Here is a 20,978-nt window from a genome sequence, read left to right as displayed (position 1 = left end):
ATGGTCAGAGCATTTTTATAAAGAAAATAGGCTAATATAAATAATGCATACACTGTGTCACAGGAGGAAAAAAAATTGTGCCTTACTTTTGAGGTGTAATATTGCATGGGTACATTTACAAGCTACAGTTAACAAGCATTAAAATGTTCAAAGCTCAGAGCTGAAACCAGTCCAGCACTGTTTTATGTTGTGTTATATTTATCTAATCCATTACTTGTGCAAAATCTGCTGGGAAATAGTACACCTGTGTTTATCAAAACTGTTTAAACCATTATCCTAATGGCAAAACCACATAGATTTGCCCTGCACTCATTGGCAGGCTCACCACTTCCAGAAACAGAATAAACCCTAATTTTATGCTTACTTACCAAAACCAAATCAATGGGAAGAACCATTTTAATTTTTCTTTTAAACTTCTCATTCAGCTCTTTCACAAGAACAAGGATTACAATGCTCAGCACTGACAGCAGCAGAGCTTCCAGCTGAATAGTTTTGATGTTTTCGAAGATGTAGGCATAAATCTGTTGTAGAAACAAAGGCAAAATGTCATCCAAACAACAATTGTGGTATGTCACATCCCGATATGTCAGGGAAAACAGTCACATGAATCTGACTTTGGCTTATTACTACAGTTCCCAGAGTCCCTTGCATCACCATGCTGGCTATGGAATTCTGAAAGCTGTAGTTCAAACATACAGACAGAACCTTCCAATTCTCTAGTGAAACTTCACATTCTCTTTTAGAAAAACACAGAGAGAGAGAGACACCTACCTTCAGGAAAAGCTTTTTAGGTGATAATAGGGAGCTGTAGAGGAGAGAAAGAATGCACAAATTTTGCTTGTCCCCACTCCATTCTCTAGCAGAGCATCCTAAAAGCAGCAAGCTGCTCATTGGATGTCTGGATCCAACCCAAAATATGCCTACATTTCATAATGTATGAAAGACACCAACAAATTTAGCAATTGACCTGCATCTTGTCCTTCAGTAATCAGCATACCATGGCATTCATGGTGTTAGTATAAGTGTTATGCACTGATAATGCCTCCAGAACAAGATGCTGTTAAAGGTACAGGAATGGGGGTCAGGGAGTAAATGAAACAGTCAGCTATAAGAAGGTTGATGGTCAGTAGCTTCAGTGCTGGACTCTTAAGGTGAACCTGTCTATCAGAGAATAGGGTCTGAATTCCTGCTCTGCCATGAAAACCCACTGGGTAACCTTGGGTAATCACACTTTCTCAGTCCCAGAAACCCCTGTGATAGATTCACTTTAGGGTCACTATAACTCAGAAATACCTTGAAAGCACACAATAACAACATTATTATTATTATTATTATTAAGCTTTATTTATATAGTGCTGTAAATTTACACAGCACTGTACATACAATATTTTAATTAGAGGGTTCCCTGCCCTCAGGCTTACAATCTAAGAAGACATGACACAAAAGGGGAAGGGAGTGGAGGATGGAGCCAGATGCCTTCTGGGAAGGGCTCAGTTCCTTTGGGGAGGCCTGGTGGGATTGGCCCACCCCCTCTCTCCCTCAGAAGCCAGGATGGAACCAGATGCCTAAGGCTATTATATTCTCCTGCAACATGTGCATAAGCAAGGCCTGATTCCTTCCCAGTATTCACATGTGGATACCCTTCATAATAGAATTATGCAAGTGTATGTTAAAAAAAAAAAACCACTGGCATTAATACATTGAGAATTATAGGGCACTGCATTAAACTCCACAAACTTGCATGCATATCCATTTCCCTTTGGATGATAAAAATAGTGGGGGGGAGGGCGTGCGTGCATATACATACACACACAGAGAGAGAGAGAGAGAGAGAGAGAGAGAGAGATGTAAAGAATCAGAGAAATGAAGCAGAAGCAGAGATAAAAACAATTCAGGATGTTTATACCAAAATCTAGTACATATTTAAAATGCCAGGCTCAGGGAAAGGATGGAGAGACATGGTCCCTCCTCCAGGAACAGAGAAACTGGTTATATTCCAAACTCAAGAGACATCATATTTGTAATGTGGTTAGAACATATATGTCTTCTGTTTATGCATTTAATGTGTGTGTATTAACTTGTTAATTATGTATTTCAACAAAAACTTATAGGGCATTGCCATGGTTCTACTAATCTAGACATCCACTACATGCCAAGGTCAGGTTAACCTAGTCACGATTGCATCATATGGAGATATTTGTCATAATAAGGGGTTGCCTCTTTTTCATGCTTGGTGTAAAATCAGTGGGGGGGGGATCCATTTTGTGGATGAGTCAGATATTTGGATGGGTAAGCAAAAAAACACAACTTTTACCCATATGTTGTTTTTATACAATCAAACAATGAAAATGTTATATGAGATGGCTTGGAACTTGGCAGCTAGAATGACACAGCTGCACAGAAATATATGTTATAATGGGTATATGGCTTAGGCTCCGTGCCCCACCGGGAGCTGTGACTGACCAGGACAAAAGACAGAAACTTGGACTGTCATATCAGAATGTCAGCAAAGTCATCAGGGGCTCAGAAGCTACCAATAGACAGATCCAAAAAAACAGCTAGCAAACAAGCAAGCAAGAAGACCTGGACTAGGTCCCACCATCAATTATTAAAAGATGACATAGCCAAAGATTTATAACTTTTATTTCAAACACATGGCTCTTGTTGAAGACAGGCCACGTTTGCCAGCCCATTTGGAGACAAAATGTTTTTAAGGATTTATGAAGACATCCTGAAATAATGGGGGTTAATTTGGGAACTTAAAGACAGCAATTTTCTGGATTAATATCATCACTTCATTCTGCTATTGTCTTGGTACTTGCAGACCATCACCACCACCAATTTTGCATTGTTTACTGCTTTGTCTGCTACAACTATTTGCCTGTAGTAAATGACCTCATAGGATCAACATGGATAGAGCAAGAGTTGCAGCACACTCTCACCACATGGCACATTTCCCATGGGGCACTTTCGTCCCCTACAGACTCTTTAGTATTTCTGTAATCTTGATCAGATCTTGAAAAAGCTACCCATTTGGTCTATAACTCTAAGAATCCCCCAGCCAACATGATTAGTTAAGATCCTGGGAATTGTAGTGCAAAAAGTTGATTTTGCCAAGCCCTGACAGGGCAACAAATCTATCCTAAGAGCAGAGTCTGAGAAGTTAGCTTACACTGTATCCAGACCTCTTCCAAGTTTCATTGTTTACTCTTATCGTACAAAAGAGTAGGTACCTGTGTAATTACACTATGCCTGGCTGTATCATTGGGCTTTTAAATTGAAAAAAAATGGGTGCAAGAATATGCACTGCTATGATAAGTTTAACAGTCTTACATTTCAGCTGGCTGCTGTTATCTGAAAATGAATACTTGGAATGAACACTCCCAGCTATTTAAACCATCACACACTGTATCAAGGACAAAGATGCATACAATTCTATACATCAAAAAGGAAAGGGATTCACTTCTGAACAACATGCATTACAGTTCTTGCTCTATATTAATCCTGTGGTACATAAGAAACTTTAAATAACAGCTGGCATACATAGCCATTCATTTGCAAATGATTGATGCAGCTATTTCTTCTACTTTAATAAGGTAAGCTAAACACAGGGACATTCCAGTGTTTATTAATTCCAGTGAAGATAACATTCATAAATTCCCCATGAATGCTAATAGAGGTGAGTTATATCCTGCTGGGGAAACACATATCTACACACACACACACACACACACACACACACCATTAACTGCTTACTCTTCTTGGCCAGTGGCATTATCCAAGAAGAGTGTTAGAGCCAGATAATGGTGGCTGGTGCCTTCAATGTGGTGGTGAATTCACTCTAGCTTTTAGGCTAAAAAGAGAGCAGGACTAAAGGAGTTCATTATAAAGCAATTGTAGTCTGAATTTTCAAGGAGCTCAGACACTTAAATTAAATTAAATTTATGATGGCAACTTCAACAAAAATTGAGATGATTCAATGCCCAATTGACATGGAAGCCACCAGCCACCACTGGATCCAGATGTAGTGATACAGTGCGCCCTTCCCTTACACAGGGGATCCATCCCAGACCAACACCAAGGGAAATGCCACATATGCTCAAGCCCCACTGAAAACCATTGAGGCTTGTGCCCATGGTGCAGCGCGGTGCAGATGCCACAGGTGCACATGCCATTGCCTCTTTCAGCATAAGCTGAAAGCTGCGTATGGTGCACCTGCATATGACACGGGCGCATTGTACTTGTGTGTTGTCGTTCATAACCAGCACTCTGAATTATGCCCAGAAACAATAGTTGTGGCAGCTACTGCTATTGTAACAACTATTGTTTCTGGACACAATTCAAAGTGCTGTTTATGAACTATAACACCCTATTCAGCGGTTCCCAACCTGTGCTCTGTGGCCGCTCCAGAAAAATGAAAGAAATAAAAATTGAATGAAATTAAAGAATAAGAAACAAAAAATAGAATCAATGTAAGAAAACCAGAAAACTTGTAAGACATAGGGTAGGCCTCTTAGGGGCTCTGCCATAGAAAGTGATTCTAAAAAGGACTCCGCAAGACAAAAGGTTAGGAACTCCTGCCCTATTTGGTTTAGGTCCAAGCTACCAGACATATCATATCTCCCAACATATGAGCACAGCCATGCCCTGAGATGCTCAGGACTTGTGGCCCCTTCTCTCATGCCCACTACTTTCACAGGCACAGCTGGCAGGGACATAAAATAGGACCTTCTTGGTGGCTGCCCCTACATTGCAGAACTTCCTTTCTAATGACCGGGATGGTAAAATATCCCCTTCTCTGCTTTCCTTCAGTTGACAAGCAACATTGTTGTTGGTCATATTGTTGTTATTATTCTGACAGGTTTTAAAAGTTGGGTATATTTAAAGCAAGGGCTTTTAAGAAGTTGCTACATTTTTCATTGTATTATTATCAACCCATTTTTTATTCTTAATTATTTATTTAAAATTACTTTTGATATTGATAATTTAATTCCCTTTTGATGGTGACCTTTTAAATATTTTAATTATATTGCATTTGTCTTAACTGGTAAAGTCTTGATTTGGGGAGAAAGGCAGGGTATTAAAGATGGTGGTAATGATGATGATCATGATAGTCATGACTGATGTACACTGCTTTGTGACTAATGCAGTTCAATGCAACCAGGCCTGGACACAACGTATAGTTCATGAAGAGAGGTTGCTCTGGTCTGCTATAATAAGGGACAAAATATGAAGCTCAGCGAATGGTAGACTGCAAAAGAGATAATTAGAGGTTGCAAAACATACTGGACAAGTGATGCCAGACAGACTGTTGTTATTATGTCACTGAGACCTGGATAGTGCAAAATTATTGTTTTTTTTTTATCATTTTTATTTATTTAATAACATCTCACTTACTAACCACAGCAGCATATGAGCAATTTTTAAAAAAAGCAAATGCTACGTGAACAAAACTCATCTACCACAGAGCTACTGTATGTATGTTTATGTATGTATGTATATGTTTGTATGTTTGTATGCAAACACACACACACACACAATTTATGTATCCAACAAATCTATACATATACCCAACCAGCACAAAAAGAGGAATTTGAGTAGCACTACTGAAAAGAAAGAGTTGACACATTTACTGGAGGTCTAAAAAGAACAGTTAGGTATGAACCTCTTTTAGAACAATTTCCACAGCGAGAACTATGGTGGTTGCAAATCTTATTTGTGCCTTTATTATTTGTTTGTTTGTTTGTTTTATATCCCACTTTTTTCCTTGTATAAGGTTCACTTTACAGGGACCAATCTTCTGTTTCAAGGACAATCATCTATTTCTTGTGTAGACCACTGTAGGCTCCAGTTATTATTGGTCTGCAGCTTCCAGGACCCCCCAACATTGGACGTAACAGCTGGGAGTTGCAGTTCAGCAATACTTCATCCATGCAATCTTTTAATTCCAAGGCATTTGAAAGGTTTCTGAAGTCACGAAGCTCTTCACATACAAGTGCCATACAGCCCATTGTCAATGACGGGAATTGAGAACATATGTTCATCCAGGGGTTGTTGGACTGTAACCTTCATCAGTTCTAGTCAACACAGCCAAAGATTATGGATGAGTATAGCCCTCCTCTGTGGCAGGAAGGGGAACTACCCTTTGAATGTGTTTTGGACAATTTGGGGGGTCCACATTGGGGGATCTTGGGGTCCCTATCACACCATTCTTTTGCAAAAAAAAATCACCAATACAACAAATTTAAGAGGTACTTTAAAAACATTTTCCAGGGCTAAACATGTTCTTTTGGGGGGTCACCACCATGACAAAGCCCCCCCCCCAAAAAAAACTAGACTGATGTGATGCATCATTACTTTTAGTCACCCCAAATGGAAGCCACAATTATACTCTGTGGCCGTTCAGTGGAGCTAAAGATTAGATGGTGTAGCATTCCAGGCTCCAGAGTGCATCCTATGGCAAAATGTACATGCACAACAGAACTGCACAGACAAAATGCTCTTTGGAGTTATAAAAATGAGACTCAGATCCACTATTGATGTACTGAGGTTTGGAAAAACACTCGACTATCAAAATCTGTCAGATTGTAGTTTTATAATGCAGCAGGGCATTTTCAACAAAGCATAAGGACTAGAGATACTGGAATGCCAGCAAATATAAGTGTAGAGATAAACCATTAAGGCTAGATCTCCAAACAGGAGCAGCTATGAAAGCAAACAATTTAGTCTAAATACTGGAGCCTACTCTAAAATCAATCCACTTTTACAAGCCAAAAGAAAAAATCCCTCCATTGTATTGCTTAAAAATGCTTCTCTTCAACTTTTGATAGCCAAATGCAACACAGATCGGGAATAAAGCTGCTTTGCAAAAACAATTTAGGTTTAAAACCTCATTCATAAACTCGTTTATAAAAAAAATTAAGAGACCAGGTCCTAACCAAGAACACTCAGTTTTAATATTTTGAATTTTTCAGATAGTCTCATTTTCTGAAAACTTGCAACACAGCATTCCAGCTTTCAGGTGGCATCTTGCCACCCCTTGTCCCAAAAAGTATGGTTGGAAGTTGAATGATTTATAGTTAAAACTTCATTTGCTGGAATTTTCAAGGCTCAGCAGAGAGCCAAGGCCAGCCTGAAGTAGCCACTTTGAAAAATATATGTGGCACCATCCTGCCATTATGTGTGGGCAGCATCTTTGTGGAAGAAGTGGAGGAAATAACAAAGCTACATTTTTCCTCAGCATTTGTACATGAACATACAGCATACCAGCATGAAGAATGGTGCAGCTGTAAACTCTAACATATCACAAATTATAACTCTACCCTCTTCTTACACATATCCCAATATATCTAGTCGTCTGAAGGTAAGGACAAGATGGATCCCCCACCTTTCCTCTGGAGTCTAGAAGAATCTTACTTTGACATGGGGATCAATATTCTCCACCTCTCCTGTAAGTAGCAGGCAACTCAGAGAATGCAGGACAGATTGCCTGAAATTCATACCTCTGCCCTCTAGCAATTCCCTCTAACAACTCACTCTGCCAAATGGTAGGGCCAGCCCTTCCCTTTCCATATGACATGGAATTTGCACTCTAAAATTTCATAGGTTCATTAAGCAGAAATGATGAGGTAGACAATGGGAAGCAAGCACAGGGATCTAAATCTAGCAGTTAGTCCTAAACAGAGTAGATCAATCCAATGTAATTGTTGACTTATCAAGTTCTCATCTATTCAATGAGTATGCTCTAGTTAGGACTAACAATGAGATTTCTGTCAAAGTGTATAAAGTGTGTTAAATCAGGGGACAAGTGTTTGGGGAATCAGTGGAGTTTACGTAAGTGTTGATTTGCCATGTTCCCATTGATTCATTTAATCTATCCAGTTGGGACAACTAGATTTAGCCCAAAGTATGTAAACTCATGTTTCCATGGGAACAGGTATATTAGGACATTAGAAGAGCCATGAAGACCATTTTACCCATGTTATCCCTCTGTATCAGCATGTTATTCCCAAATAGAGTACACTGGGCCCTTGGTATCAGCATGTTATTCCCAAATAGAGTTCACTGGGCCCTTGGTATCCACTGAGGTGTGGTTCCAGCATCCTTAGTGTGTACCAAAATCTATGAAATGCTTGTCCCATTATATACAATAGCGTAGTAAACTGGTGGATTCCGTATTGTGCCTGAGTGTTAAACTACAACCTTGGAGATCAGAGTTTGATTCTTCACTTGGCCATGGAAACCCACTGGATGTCTTTGGGTGAGTCACACACTCCCATCCCCAGAAAACCCCATGATAGGCTCACCTTAGGGTTGCCATGTGTCAGAAATGACTTTAAGGTCAAATGGTGTCCCTTGTATAAAATGGCATAATCAAGGTTTGTTTTTTGGAATTTTTGTGTGTGAATATTTTTGAACCATGGCTGATTGAATCTGTGGATATAGAAGGCCAGCTGGATACAGAAGGCCAACTAAACCAATGGACTTACATAAGTATTGACTTACCATGTTATCACTGATTCAGTAGGGAGCTTATCTCTTGACATTTTAAATCAGCTCCAGCCTCCTGGGCTGGAGCCGGGATGCAGGATGGAGGCAGGATGGATTATTGCACACTAAATGACCACCAATTCACCAGCTGCCATCAGCCCAGGTCCAAGTGCTGGCGGAGTGCGGCTTAGACCTGACTGGGACTCAGGCTGATGGTGGCTGGCGATTTGGCAGTGATTTAGTGTGTGATGATCCCCACCTCCATCCCATGCTCCAGCTGCAGTCCGGGTGGCTGAAGCTCATTTAAAACACCAAGAGATGAGCTCCTAGGTCTAGTCTAATTAGGTCTAAATTAGATTTAGCCTCAGGACTCCAATTCAATATATATAGATAGAGCAGATATTGGGAAAGTTAAGTTTTGACTATAATTCCAATGTAAGCATCTTATCCTTTAGTCTCCCATCAGACCCTTTGAAGCCTCTGCAACACATCCAAACTTGGGAGAAACAGCCAAAACTGGGAAATCACTTCCAATGGATCCTATAGCTGAAACACACACACCCTAACACTTAGCACTCTCATATCATTAAAAAAAACCTGAAAAGAAAACCAAAAGTTATTTCCGGCTTTGGTTTGGGCTGATTTGGAGGACAGGTGGCCTGCCATGAGGATGAAAAGTGCACGAGCGCACGCACGCACACACACACACACACACACACAGAGTCTCTGCAGTTACCTGCCCCTCATGCAAAGTGTAGAAAATCCTGAACTAGAAATGGATCAACAGCTCAACATGGTATATAACAATATGAATATCCTATGCTGCTATAGTCTCCTTATTCTTTCTAACAGTGACTGTAGCTTACAGAACTAGCAGTAAGTGGTGAATGCAAGAACAGGGGAGGACAACACAGACTACAAAATAGTTGGAGAACAAAAGGCCACAACTTCAATTTTTACAGCTCTGCAGGCTTGACCAGGCATAGGGCAGTGGATTCGGATATCAGACAACCCATTTGTTATCCAGTGAGCACCACCACCCTTCCTGCCTGTTGAGATATGCAATGTCTATAGAATCCACATGGACACAGGCTATGGTGTGGTCTCCCTGCCACCTAGGAGGAAGACAAGTCCAACAGCCCTCAAGTTGTACCTTGCAGCCTACACTCTCCCAGGTCTATTAAGCCCCTCTAAAGATTTTCTTAAACAGAAATTTATATTTAAGAAAGTTTTGTTGAACCCAGTTGTAGTTTGATATCAACTGGTGGTTTACAATGTATCTGTGATACTTATGCATCCCACGGGATCATCAGAACAGGTTGGTTCTCTCCATATACATCTCATTTGTTCAGACTGAATTATGATCTCATTCTATAAAATAAAACATTTTATTGGATTGTTTTCCTTATGACTCTCTTACTCCACTTTATTAACAGTCTTGAGTGTTGCTTTGGAGCCCTCAGGTTGTTCAAGCCAAAAAAGAAAAAGAGAGAGAAAGGCTTCAATAAGTGGAGGTTGTGAAAAGGAACATAAAACAAAGAAGATTGGGCAACGTGCTAAAATTATGAAGTTGGTTTTTTTAAGAGAGAAAGAGAAAAGCACAGAACAATGAAGTGACTGCCAAATTTGCCTTTTGCTGTGCACTTGTGCCTGCTGAGCTGCACATAATTACCGAAGTCTATTTTTCATATAAAACTAATGCCATGGCAACTCAAATTATCAGATGTATTGCATGGTCTTCTGGATAGAGACAAGGCTGAGCCCTCTCCAAATCAGCCCATATGTGGAGACATGTAAACGGAATTTGTGTTTAATTTTTAACAGCCCCTTTAAGGGGGAGGCACCTTTCTAACAAAAATAAAAGGAAACTTTTAAACAATCATATCAGGGATATCAGGGTTTTTAGTTTTTAAATGTTGTTTTTATGCTTTGATATTGTGTTTTTAATATGTCATACTGTTTAATACTGTCTTAAGAGGGGGAGGGATAAAGTGTTTTTAATTGTTATATTTTATATTTTACTGTTGTCAACCGCCCGGATTGGTTTCCCATAGGGCGGTATACAAATAATAATAATAATAATAATAATAATAATAATAATAATTATTATTATTATTATTATTATTATTATTATTATTATTATTATTACAAATATATCACATATAACACTAAATAATAAATCTTTTTTTAGGGGGAAAAACTTCTCCCTTAAAAGAATTTCTGACAAGAGTAGATTTGTTTATTACATCCTTTGGAATTAGAAAGAAAGAAAGATGGACAAGTGAATGCAAGCAACTGAAACAAAAGTCCAAAACACTGCAGAAATAATCCGGTTTGAGATCACTTTAACTGTGCAGGCTCAGTGCCAGGGAATCCTAGGAATTGTAGTTTATTGTGGCACCAGAGAACAGATGACAGAGAAGTCTAAATATCTCACAAAACCACAGTTCCCAGAATTCCCTAGCACTGAGCCAGGGCAGTGAAAGTGGTCTGAAACTGGATTATTTCTGCAGTGTGTTTTGGACCAAAGTTTTCAAATTGCAGTCCAGAACACAGGAAAAGTTAGGCTTTTGAGTCCCTATAGTGCTCATCTGACTGAGAAATTCTAGAAATTGTAGTGTGAATAAGTAACTTTTTCATGTTGTGTTACAGTATCAGAAATTTTTCATTTGTTTATCAGGTTCCATCATTGGAAAGTTTGGAAATGGCACCAAGATACCCAGAAAAGACAGCTTGGTTTCTTTCACAGTGCACCATTACAGCTCTATAATTCCACTTTGACTACCTTGGTGACATTTTATGGAATCCTGGGATCTTCTCTGGGAGTATTTAGAATTTTCAGCCAGAGATCTCTAATATCTTACCAAAGTACAAATCCCATGATTTCATAGCATGTTGCTGTGACAAATAAAATAGACTTATAGTGCTATAGTTGTGCTGTATGAAAGGGCCTCTTTTCCATCATGACTGAGCTTCTCCTTATGGAGCCCTGGTGGCGCAGTGGTTAAATGCCTGTACTGCAGCCATTCACTCGAAACCACAAGGTTGCGAGTTCAAGACCAGCAAAAGGGCCCAAGCTCGACTCAGGCTTGCATCCTTCCGAGGTCGCTAAAATGAGTACCCAGACTGTTGGGGGCAAATTAGCTTACTTGCTAATTAGCTTACTTGCTGTTCACCGCTATGATCTTTGGAATAGCGGTATATAAATAAAACAAATTATTAATTATTATTATAGTTTAAAGATGCAGGAGAATGTTGGGTGTGCAGTAGGTCATGTTCTCATACAGAGCAACAGTGAGGTCCAGGATACCTGAATGTTGCCCACATTCACCCTAGAACATTCTCTTCCTCTGCAGGGTTTTTTCAATAGGCAGTGAAAAAAAGAATGCAGAAGATGTAAAAAGCAGTGAAGAAATGTGCTAAAAGGGTTGACCTGGGTTGCATCCACAATGAAGAAATAATCCAATTTGACACCAATTTAACTGTCATAGCTCAGTGCTATGGAATTCTGAGAATTGTAGTTTTGAGGGACATTTAGCTTTCTTCAGGGAGCTCTTGTACCACAACAAACTACAATCTCGACAATTCCATAGCATTGAGCCATGGCAGTTCAAGAGGCATCAAGCTGGATTATTTCTGCAATGTGGATGAAGCGCTGCTAATATTTCAGCAAATAACATTTATTTATTTAAGTGTAGCACATGGACACATGCTGAGACTCTGAGCGTGTCTACTGAAGATAAGCAAGAAAAAAGTCTGAGAAGTAAAAGCAAATTCATATAGTGGAGAACAGAAAACCAAAAGATGTTGAAAAGACTGGTAGCTAATTATAAGCTTAAGAAATATTCAAAACATAGGCAAGCCTGAATAAGAGAGATGGTAACAGAAATTCCCTATTATTGGTGCAGTTACTTATTCTTTATATCATACTATGCATTCTAGCATCCACATTGTATTTAAATATCAATAACCACCACCAGATGGCATTATCTGTTTCCTTGACATTTATACAAAATATTTGTGTTCACAAATGATAAAGGCATATGCTTCATACTAAGGAACAGTTAATACACAGTTAATCATATTTGCTGAGTCCCAAAAAAGAATGAATAGTTCCTGGATTTTAAATTCATGTTTTCTGAGTATTATTTTCAACAAACAGCAACAATACATCTTTTTTTTAATAAGTGACATTTTAAAAACTTTTCTTCTGATGCTGTGATTATTCTGAGCAGGGTGAACAGACATCCTCCTTTTCCAGGACATGTCTTACAAGTCAACCTTCTGTCCCGGAGGAATTCCAAAAAAATAGTCCTCCAATGTGAGCATAACTAAGAAGCATGAATTTATATTTATACTTGTGGGTTTTTTAGCTTGAATCCCGTTGTGGGAGAATGGTGGGATATAAATCCTTGAAATAAATAAATAAATAAATAAATAAATACGCAAGCTTTTATTTTATAATAGCCTACATTTTTCTTGAACTGGGACCTCCATTGGCTGCCCATTCGCTTCCGAGCCCAATATAAGGGGTTGGTTATTACCTATAAAGCCCTAAATGGCTTGAGCCCAGGATACCTAAGGGACCGTCTCTCCCCGTACATTCCGCCCCGCACCCTCAGAACGTCTGGGCAGCAATTACTGAAGGTGCCTGGGGCCAGATTAGTCTCCACCTCGCGGAGGACATTTTCCACAGCTGCCCCAGCCCTTTGGAATAAGCTGCCCACTGAGCTCCGCTCATCTACCACCCTGGCCCAATTTAGGAAGGATCTCAAAACCTTCCTATTCCAGCAGGCATTCCCCGAATAAATATCCTGTGGGCCTCCCTCCTCTTCCGTGGCCATGAGGTTGGGCTATAGGGGCTTTTTATTTGTTATTGTATTTTATGGATTTTTTAATCTGTCTTGCATTGTATGTATTTTAATCTTGTTGTAAGCCGCCCTGATCCCTGGAAGGGCGGGATAAAAATAAAATTTTTATTATTATTATTATTATTAACTGTGCTGCTTCTCCTTTGAGGTTAGGACATCTAGTCACCCTGATTCTGAGCTTGATTTTTCCTGTTGTCTTGCCTTATTGTGTTTTTATCATGTTTCAGTACTGCTGAATTGTTTAGTTACCTTGAATAGTGCACGCCAAATGGTGAATTAAAAATGAATAGTAAATTCTGCCCATGGAACAACCTAAAACCCTTAGATGTTTTTGTGACAAACCTCATCATTCCTAACTATTGGCCATTCTGGCTGGGACTAATAGGAGTTGCAGTCTAAAATATCTGCAGAGGCCAGACTGGAAGGTGTCTATATATCAAATTCTTACTTACCGTATTTTCCGGCATATAAGACGACTGGGCGTATAAGACGACCCCCAACTTTTCTAGTTAAAATATAGTTTGGGATATACTCGCCGTATAAGACTACCCCTCTTCCAATGCACACCAAATAAAAAATTTTAAAAATCAGATTTGATTTCAATATGGTAATTTTAATTCAAATGTTTATGACATGCAGATACTTAGCAGGAAAACTTGTATACAAAGCCTGATTAGACTGGTCAGCTCTCCCTGCCTGCCCAGCCCTCCCTGTCTCCAAGACTATCAGAGCAGTAGCTGCTTTCATACGATCGCTGCATATGGCGGGGATGTGCCCGTGGCCATTTTTTTTAGTTCCCCCCACCATATGCGGCGACCACAGATTCTCCAGTTTGCCCTATAAAATGACACCTGGCGTATAAGACGACCCCCCCAACTTTTGAGAAGATTTTCCTGGGTTAAAAAGTAGTCTTATACGTCAGAAAATACAGTACATATGCAATTTCTACATTTTTCTGGCCATAAAAAGCATTCATCAAACTGTAATCCATTCATAAATTTATTGACAAATGCAACCCAACTAACCTGGTGAATAAACAATGTGATTCCTCTCAATACTTTTAATATAAATAACTGGGATATTAAAATAAAATTAATTTAAATTGTGCTGTTGCTAAAACAGTGGCCAAAAAAAACTTCATTTGTCTTTTCTTTTAAAAAAAAACTTAGGGTAGGGTTATCGTTACAGGGCTTCCATGAACTTCTATGTGCGATGTCACACACTTTATTCTTTTTGAAATATCCAATTATACAAGGAAGTACAGTAGTCAAGGTAGAGCACAACTATTTGGGAATTAGGATAAGACCCACCCTTGGGAAATTAGATATTCCTACCTAAATATAGCAACTTATGAGACCACTTCCTATTACATAGGAAAAGTAATCCTATGTGCATAGAAAAGAGAAGCTATAACTAAAGCTCCTAAGAGAAAAATGAGGGTGTATGTAAACATACAGATATTCCAGGATCCCCTTTAGGCATTCCATTAAGATGTTAAAGTAGTGGGATATTTATTTCTTTTTAAACAAAAGGATAATCTAGTGCTGTGGCCTGACCCTACAACTCTAGCTAAAATGCAAATATGTGAGGCCATAAAAATATATGAAACAGCATGGCTGTATTGTTGTTGTGTGCCTTCAAACCATTTCTGACTTATGGTGACCCTAAAGAAAACTTATCATGGGGGTTTCTGGGGCTGAGAGTATGTGACTTGCCCATGGTGATCCAGTAGGTTTCCATGAATTGAACCTTGATCTCCAAAATCATAGTGCAATGTTCAGCCTACTACACCATGTTAATTCGTATATAAGCTCACATAAAAGAACTCACATAAAAGAATCCCAAGGGTCCTGAGATATATGGCATTTTCATTCCCAAAAGGTACTTCACTTGTGAAGTCACGACATGTGTAGCTGCTCCCGTTGTCATTGCGCTTATCACTGGCTCTGTGAGCAAGAAGGTGGCACTACCCAAGTGCAGCACAAACATTGCTACCTGAGAAACCAAAGATATATAGTGATGGTTACAGAAGGACACAGTTACTGGTACTAATGTAAGAAAGCGATATATCCATCCATTTTTAGAAAAGTAAAAACAACAAGGTGAGATAGCTACATGAGCTAGTCAAACAATAAAGTTTTTGAATTACGCATTGCATATACCACAGACAAACGTTCAGCACATGTCCACTTCCATACATTTATTATATGCTATCTCTTTCATATCACTGGTTTACCAGGCTCTGTGCTGAGATTAGTTAGAATAACAGCTGGCTCTGCCAATATGTATTCAGCAAATTGATTTCTCTGAACATTGGCTTAGGGTGTTGTTTTTTCAGTTACTTCAACATATAAAACTATGGGGGAAAGTAAGCCATCTAAAGTAACCTGGACCTACTTAATCCTAATCCATGGGACCTTTTAGTGCCGCAGAATCACATTTTCATGACAAGAGGGAAGGGAAATGAAAATGGTAGCATGAAAACTTATTTTATTCTGAGCTCTGCAGCTCCTTTTAAGTATTTTTTTATGTATTGGAATTGTTTGAATTGCTCCAAGTAGTTCAAGTCAACTGAATTCCTGTAATCTGCTTAACTTTTCCAATAAATTTTGCTTTATTTCCTCATTCTCTGAATATAAAGACTGCTTAAAAAATTTTATCTGTGAGTTCATCCTTTTCACTGGGAGTCACTCTTAGTTTTCCCCAGTTTTGCATGATCTCAGTTGTGACTTTAGTCCTTTTGTTTTTATGTTTAAACTATGTTTAAACTAATTGGGGCTATTACCATTATCTTACTTTACTTTATTTTTCTAAATTTTTATAACTTCCCCCAGTTCTTACTGCATTAGTCGATTTTCCTGAAAAATTCACACGGAACTAGACCTACAAAGTAGAAATTTTATGTCCTGATGGATTGTAAAAATGATTGCCAAGTTTCAGCCATCTGACATGTACAATTGTTTTCCAGAAGGGGCAAAAATTAACCCAGCAAATCTGTTCTGCTTGTAGTGGTTATATTTCTGCAAACAAAAGCTGTATATATCTACTCCAAACAAATGTTCCCACCTCATGTGACAATCTGTTTTCTGGTTCTGGTTGTGTGAATTGTCTACCAAAAAAAATACTCTGAGGACATGGAACATTTTTATATCCTCCAGTGCAATAAAAGCTGCACTAAAGGGTTTTTTAAGCCCTCTGTTCTAATGCTGGGTGGCTGATCACATGTGTCCTGCTGTTCTGCCCACCACAGCTGTCACAGTGGCAATTCACTCATTCCTAAGGTCAGAACAAGGTGTCCAGCTGCTATAGCTGTTATAGATATTCTAGAGATCCACCTGGCATGATCCTTCCCTCTTCTATGTCTACTCCAGACAGCCCTTGGGAACCTCCCTAGATCTCAGGTTTTGAGCCCTAGAACCTCAGAGCCTAGGATGCTCCTGACTTGGCAATCCTATTCCTCAGATTCAGTCACTCAATGCAAATGTATTTGCCTGGATGAGGGTTAAAAACCCATATAGTGGTTTTATTGTGGTGTAGGCAACTGCAGGAGGAAAGAAGGGGAAAGAAATTTCCAATCCACTACTAAGCTTCCAGTAGTTTGATGTAGGCTGCTATAATTTTGTTGTTGTGTGCATTGAAGTCATTTCCAACTTCACACTAAAGTGAACCTATCACAGGTTTTCTTGGCAAGATTTGTTCAGAAGATGTTTGCAAAGAACAAAATAATTCATGTTCAGGGAGTAAAAGAAATATAGAGGCTTATTGCATGCTTGTTAATTCATCTCAACTCTTCAGTTTAAAATTTAATTCAGGCAGCATCCTGAGGTTACCAGAGGTTTTTTACCACCAAATTTGCCTCCCAAATACAGCTCGGGTACATCCTCGCTTCCAGAGCCACTCCTCCTGGCTCTTTTCAGATCCAGGAGTTTTTAGAGTTTAAAAAAATGGCTGCTGGAGCGGCTCTGGGAGTGGGGTTAGACCCATGATGTATTCAGATGGCAAATTCGGCGGCAAAAACCATCTGGTAACAGCAGGATGCTGCCCGAATTAAATTTTAAAGAGGATAGAGGTAAACTGAATTTACATGCATGCAATAAGCCTCATAGTTAATATTAAATTAAACATCACCATTTAAATGAAACAATTATTAAAATAGTTTCCATTTCATGAATATAATTAATTTAACATTATTTATCCCACCTTAATCACTACTATATCATATTTTATCCATCTCCTTCTTGTCCTCTCATTAGCTTAAATCCAACTGTTAATCCACAGGGGACCAGGGAGCCCACAAAATCGTGTTGGAGCTTCACACTTTTGTCACCACTGCCTTTCACTCTAAATGGCCTTTTGAATTTATTCCAAGCACCAGCTTTCCATGCATGTATGGCACCTTGATTCCAGATGATATTGGGCTTTAAAAGTCAGTCACCAGCACTTTCTATTATACTCATCCACCAGAAATTTTTAAGCAGCAGCAAGAGGTTAATCTAGAAATTGTTTCCAGTTTGCAATTTGCCAGCCACTATCTTGACATGTACATTTTCTTGTCTATATGAACATGTTCACAGAAGGGCAACCAAGATGATGGAAACCAAGGTGGTGGAAACCAAGTCTTATGAGGAGTAACTGAGGGAGTTATTTATGTTTAGCCTGGAGAAGGGAAGACTGGGATGTCACATTATTATTATTATTATTATTATTATTATTATTATTATTATTATTATTATTAACCTTTATTTATGAAGCGCTGTAAATTTACACAACGCTGTACATGCAATCTTTTTAGTTAGACGGTTCCCTGCCCTCGGGCTTATAATCTAAAAAGACATGACACAGAAGGAGAAGGGAGGGAAAGGGTAAGAGGTCCAGCAGTTCCTCTCTACCTCCGAGGCCTGGACCAAGGCAGATGGACTGGAGGGAGGGCTTGGCTTCATAATGGATGGTTAATCATTTTCCAGGGAAAATACATACTCTCAAGTAGGATAATGCATATACAGTACATAGCAATACAGGAAATGGTTTGATAAACAGGCACCAAAAGAACATCAAATAGTAAGCGACAACTATGCAATGCCTGGGAAGGCTTCTCTGAACAGGATGGTTTTCAACTCCATTTTGAAGCTGGTTAAAGAAGTGGTGGCTCTTGCTTGTGGGAGAAGAAGGTTCCAGGAGTGAGGGGCAGCAAGTGAAAAGGGGCGAATCCGGGATGGGACAGAGGAAATCCTGGGCTGGGTCAGCAGACCTTGACTACTACTTCCCGAGTGGGAAGATGCGGAGAAAGAAGTCTGATAAGTAAGGAGGGGCCAGTCCATGGAGGGCTTTAAATGTCGACAGCAGGAGCTTATACTGAATGCGGAAAGGGAGGAGGAGCCAGTGAAGGGATGCCAACACAGGAGAGATGTGGTCAGAGCGGTGGGTGGAAGTGATAATGCGTGCAGCTGAATGCTGAACAGAGATTAAAGGACAGAGGTGAGAAAGAGGAAGTCCAGCCAGGAGGACGTTACAGTAATCAAGTCGTGAGATCACTAGGGCATGGACCAGGATCTTGGCAGTAGAGGCAGAGAGATATGGTCGGATTTTGGCAATATTGTACAAAAAGAATCTACAAGCCTTGGCTGTGGTCTGGATCTGAGGGATACACGACAGAGAAGAATCAAAGATAAAACCAAGACTGCGGGCTTGCTGGACTGGTTGAATAGAAATGTTGTCCACAGAGACAGAAATGGAGAGTTGACTGGTTGGCTTAGGAGGAAAGACAAGAAGCTCTGTCTTGGACATGTTGAGCTTCAAACGCCGATGGTGCATCCACTGCGAGACAGCTGTGAGGCAAGATGAAACTTGCTGTTCAAGCCTTGGAGAAAGGTCAGGGGCGGAAAGATACAGGTGGGTGTCATCGGCATACAGATGGTAGGAAAAGCCAAAAGAGCTAATGAGTTTTCCTAAGGACAGTGTGTAGAGATAAAACAGAAGGGGACCCAGAACAGAGCCCTGGGGAACTCCAACAGATAAGGGAACAGGAGAACAAGTCTGACCGCCAGCAACCACTGCAAAAGATCTGCCAGACAAGTAAGAACTAAACCAGTCGAGAACAGAGTCTGAGAACCCAAGGTCAGAAAGTATATTAACTAGAAGAGAGTGATCAATGGTGTCAAAGGCTGCAGACAGATCAAGAAGGATCAGAACAGAGTAAAGGCCATTAGCCTTGGCCTGTAAAAGGAAACCAGACTGAAAGGGATCGAGGATGGAGTTGGCTTCAAGAAACTCAAGACAGCGAGAATAAACAACCTGTTCCAAAACCTCAGAAGGAAAAGGAAGAAGAGAAATCGGACGATAGCTAGACAAAGAGGAGCGGTCGAGAGAAGGTTTTTTCAGAATTGGGGAAATGAGAGCATGTTTGAAGTCCGAAGGGAAGAAGCCTGTAGAGAGAGCGAGATTGAAGATATGGAGAAGCGAGGGCAGAAAGGAGGGAGCTATAGAGATAATATTTATCTTTAAATATCTGAAGGGATGTCAGGTGGAAGATGGAGGAAATTTGATTTCTGCTCCTGCAAAACCTAGAACATGAACCAATAAATTCAAATCACAAGAAAAGAGATCCCATCTAAAGCTTTAGGAAGAACATATTGACTTTAAGAGCTGTTTGACAGTGGAACAGACTGCATCAGAGGGCGATATACTCTCCTTCTTTGGAGGTCTTAGAGGAGAAGTTGGATGGGCATCTTTCGGGATGTATTAGTTGTGCATTCCTGTATGGTAGGGGGTTGGACTAGATGAGCTTTATGCCCCCTTTCAACCTGATGACTGTAAGATTCTATTATTCTTACAGAACTAAACAGACAAAATAATCCTGCAATATGCTGGAGCCCTGGAGTAAAGAAGGAAGTTTACATTCCAAATATTTTGAAAAGTTAGTTCAAAATGGAACTCTATTTTACCAAATCTCTAGATAGCAAAACATATTTCAGAAGAATTATTTCGATTTAGTAAGATGGTGAAGGCTAATAAAACTCAAGGAGGCCAGCCTACACTAAACACAACAAAAACTCAGCCTACTTCAAAATACAATAAAACTTCTCTTTTAAAAAAAAGTAAGTATACTTAATGTTGGATGTGGTTTTTTTAAAAAAAAAATCTCCTTTATATGCCATAAAAACCACAGCCATGTTATTTAATACCCCAAATCGCTCTTTTTAAGAATAATTATATGAACATTTGTCATGCAGTCCCATAGGCCATTCAGGTACTTATAACACAACCAGGATGCCCCACTTTTTATTTACCCAATTTGTGAATGGCTAAATGAGAGGGACAACAGGACAGATAACAAGACACAATAGAAGAGAGGAACGCAAGCAGTTGAGGCAGAGAGAGGCAGGCTAGCTCCACCAGGCCTGCCTGGAAGAAGATAAGCCCTCCCTTCAGCCACCATCTTGAGGGAGAGAGAGGCAGGCTAGCTCCAAGAAGCCAAGTCCTCCCTCCAGTCCACCTGCCTTGGTCCAGGCCTTGGAGGTTGAGAAGAACTGCTGGACCTGATCCCCTTCCCCACCACCACTCCCTTCTCCTTTTGTGTCGTGTCTTTTTTAGATTGTAAGCCTGAGGGCAGGGAACCGT

At 39.7% G+C, this 20,978-nt stretch overlaps 1 protein-coding gene across 2 annotated transcripts in view; it reads right to left on the bottom strand.

Moving 5' to 3' along the window:
* The window catches only part of SLC26A7 (solute carrier family 26 member 7), a 156,202-nt gene that overhangs the window by 55,059 nt on the left and 80,165 nt on the right, over positions 1-20,978 (bottom strand). For both annotated transcript variants that reach the window (XM_042466074.1, XM_042466075.1), the window contains exons 5-6: positions 15,192-15,356; positions 369-521 (exon numbers count right to left, since the gene is read on the bottom strand). In XM_042466074.1, coding sequence (XP_042322008.1) covers positions 369-521; positions 15,192-15,356 — 318 coding nt within the window. The remainder of the gene's footprint in view (positions 1-368; positions 522-15,191; positions 15,357-20,978) is intronic.

This window comes from Sceloporus undulatus, chromosome 4 (genome assembly GCF_019175285.1).
Source record: "Sceloporus undulatus isolate JIND9_A2432 ecotype Alabama chromosome 4, SceUnd_v1.1, whole genome shotgun sequence".
Classification (NCBI taxonomy): Eukaryota; Metazoa; Chordata; class Lepidosauria; order Squamata; family Phrynosomatidae; genus Sceloporus; species Sceloporus undulatus.
This window is presented reverse-complemented; position numbering and strand designations above follow the sequence as displayed.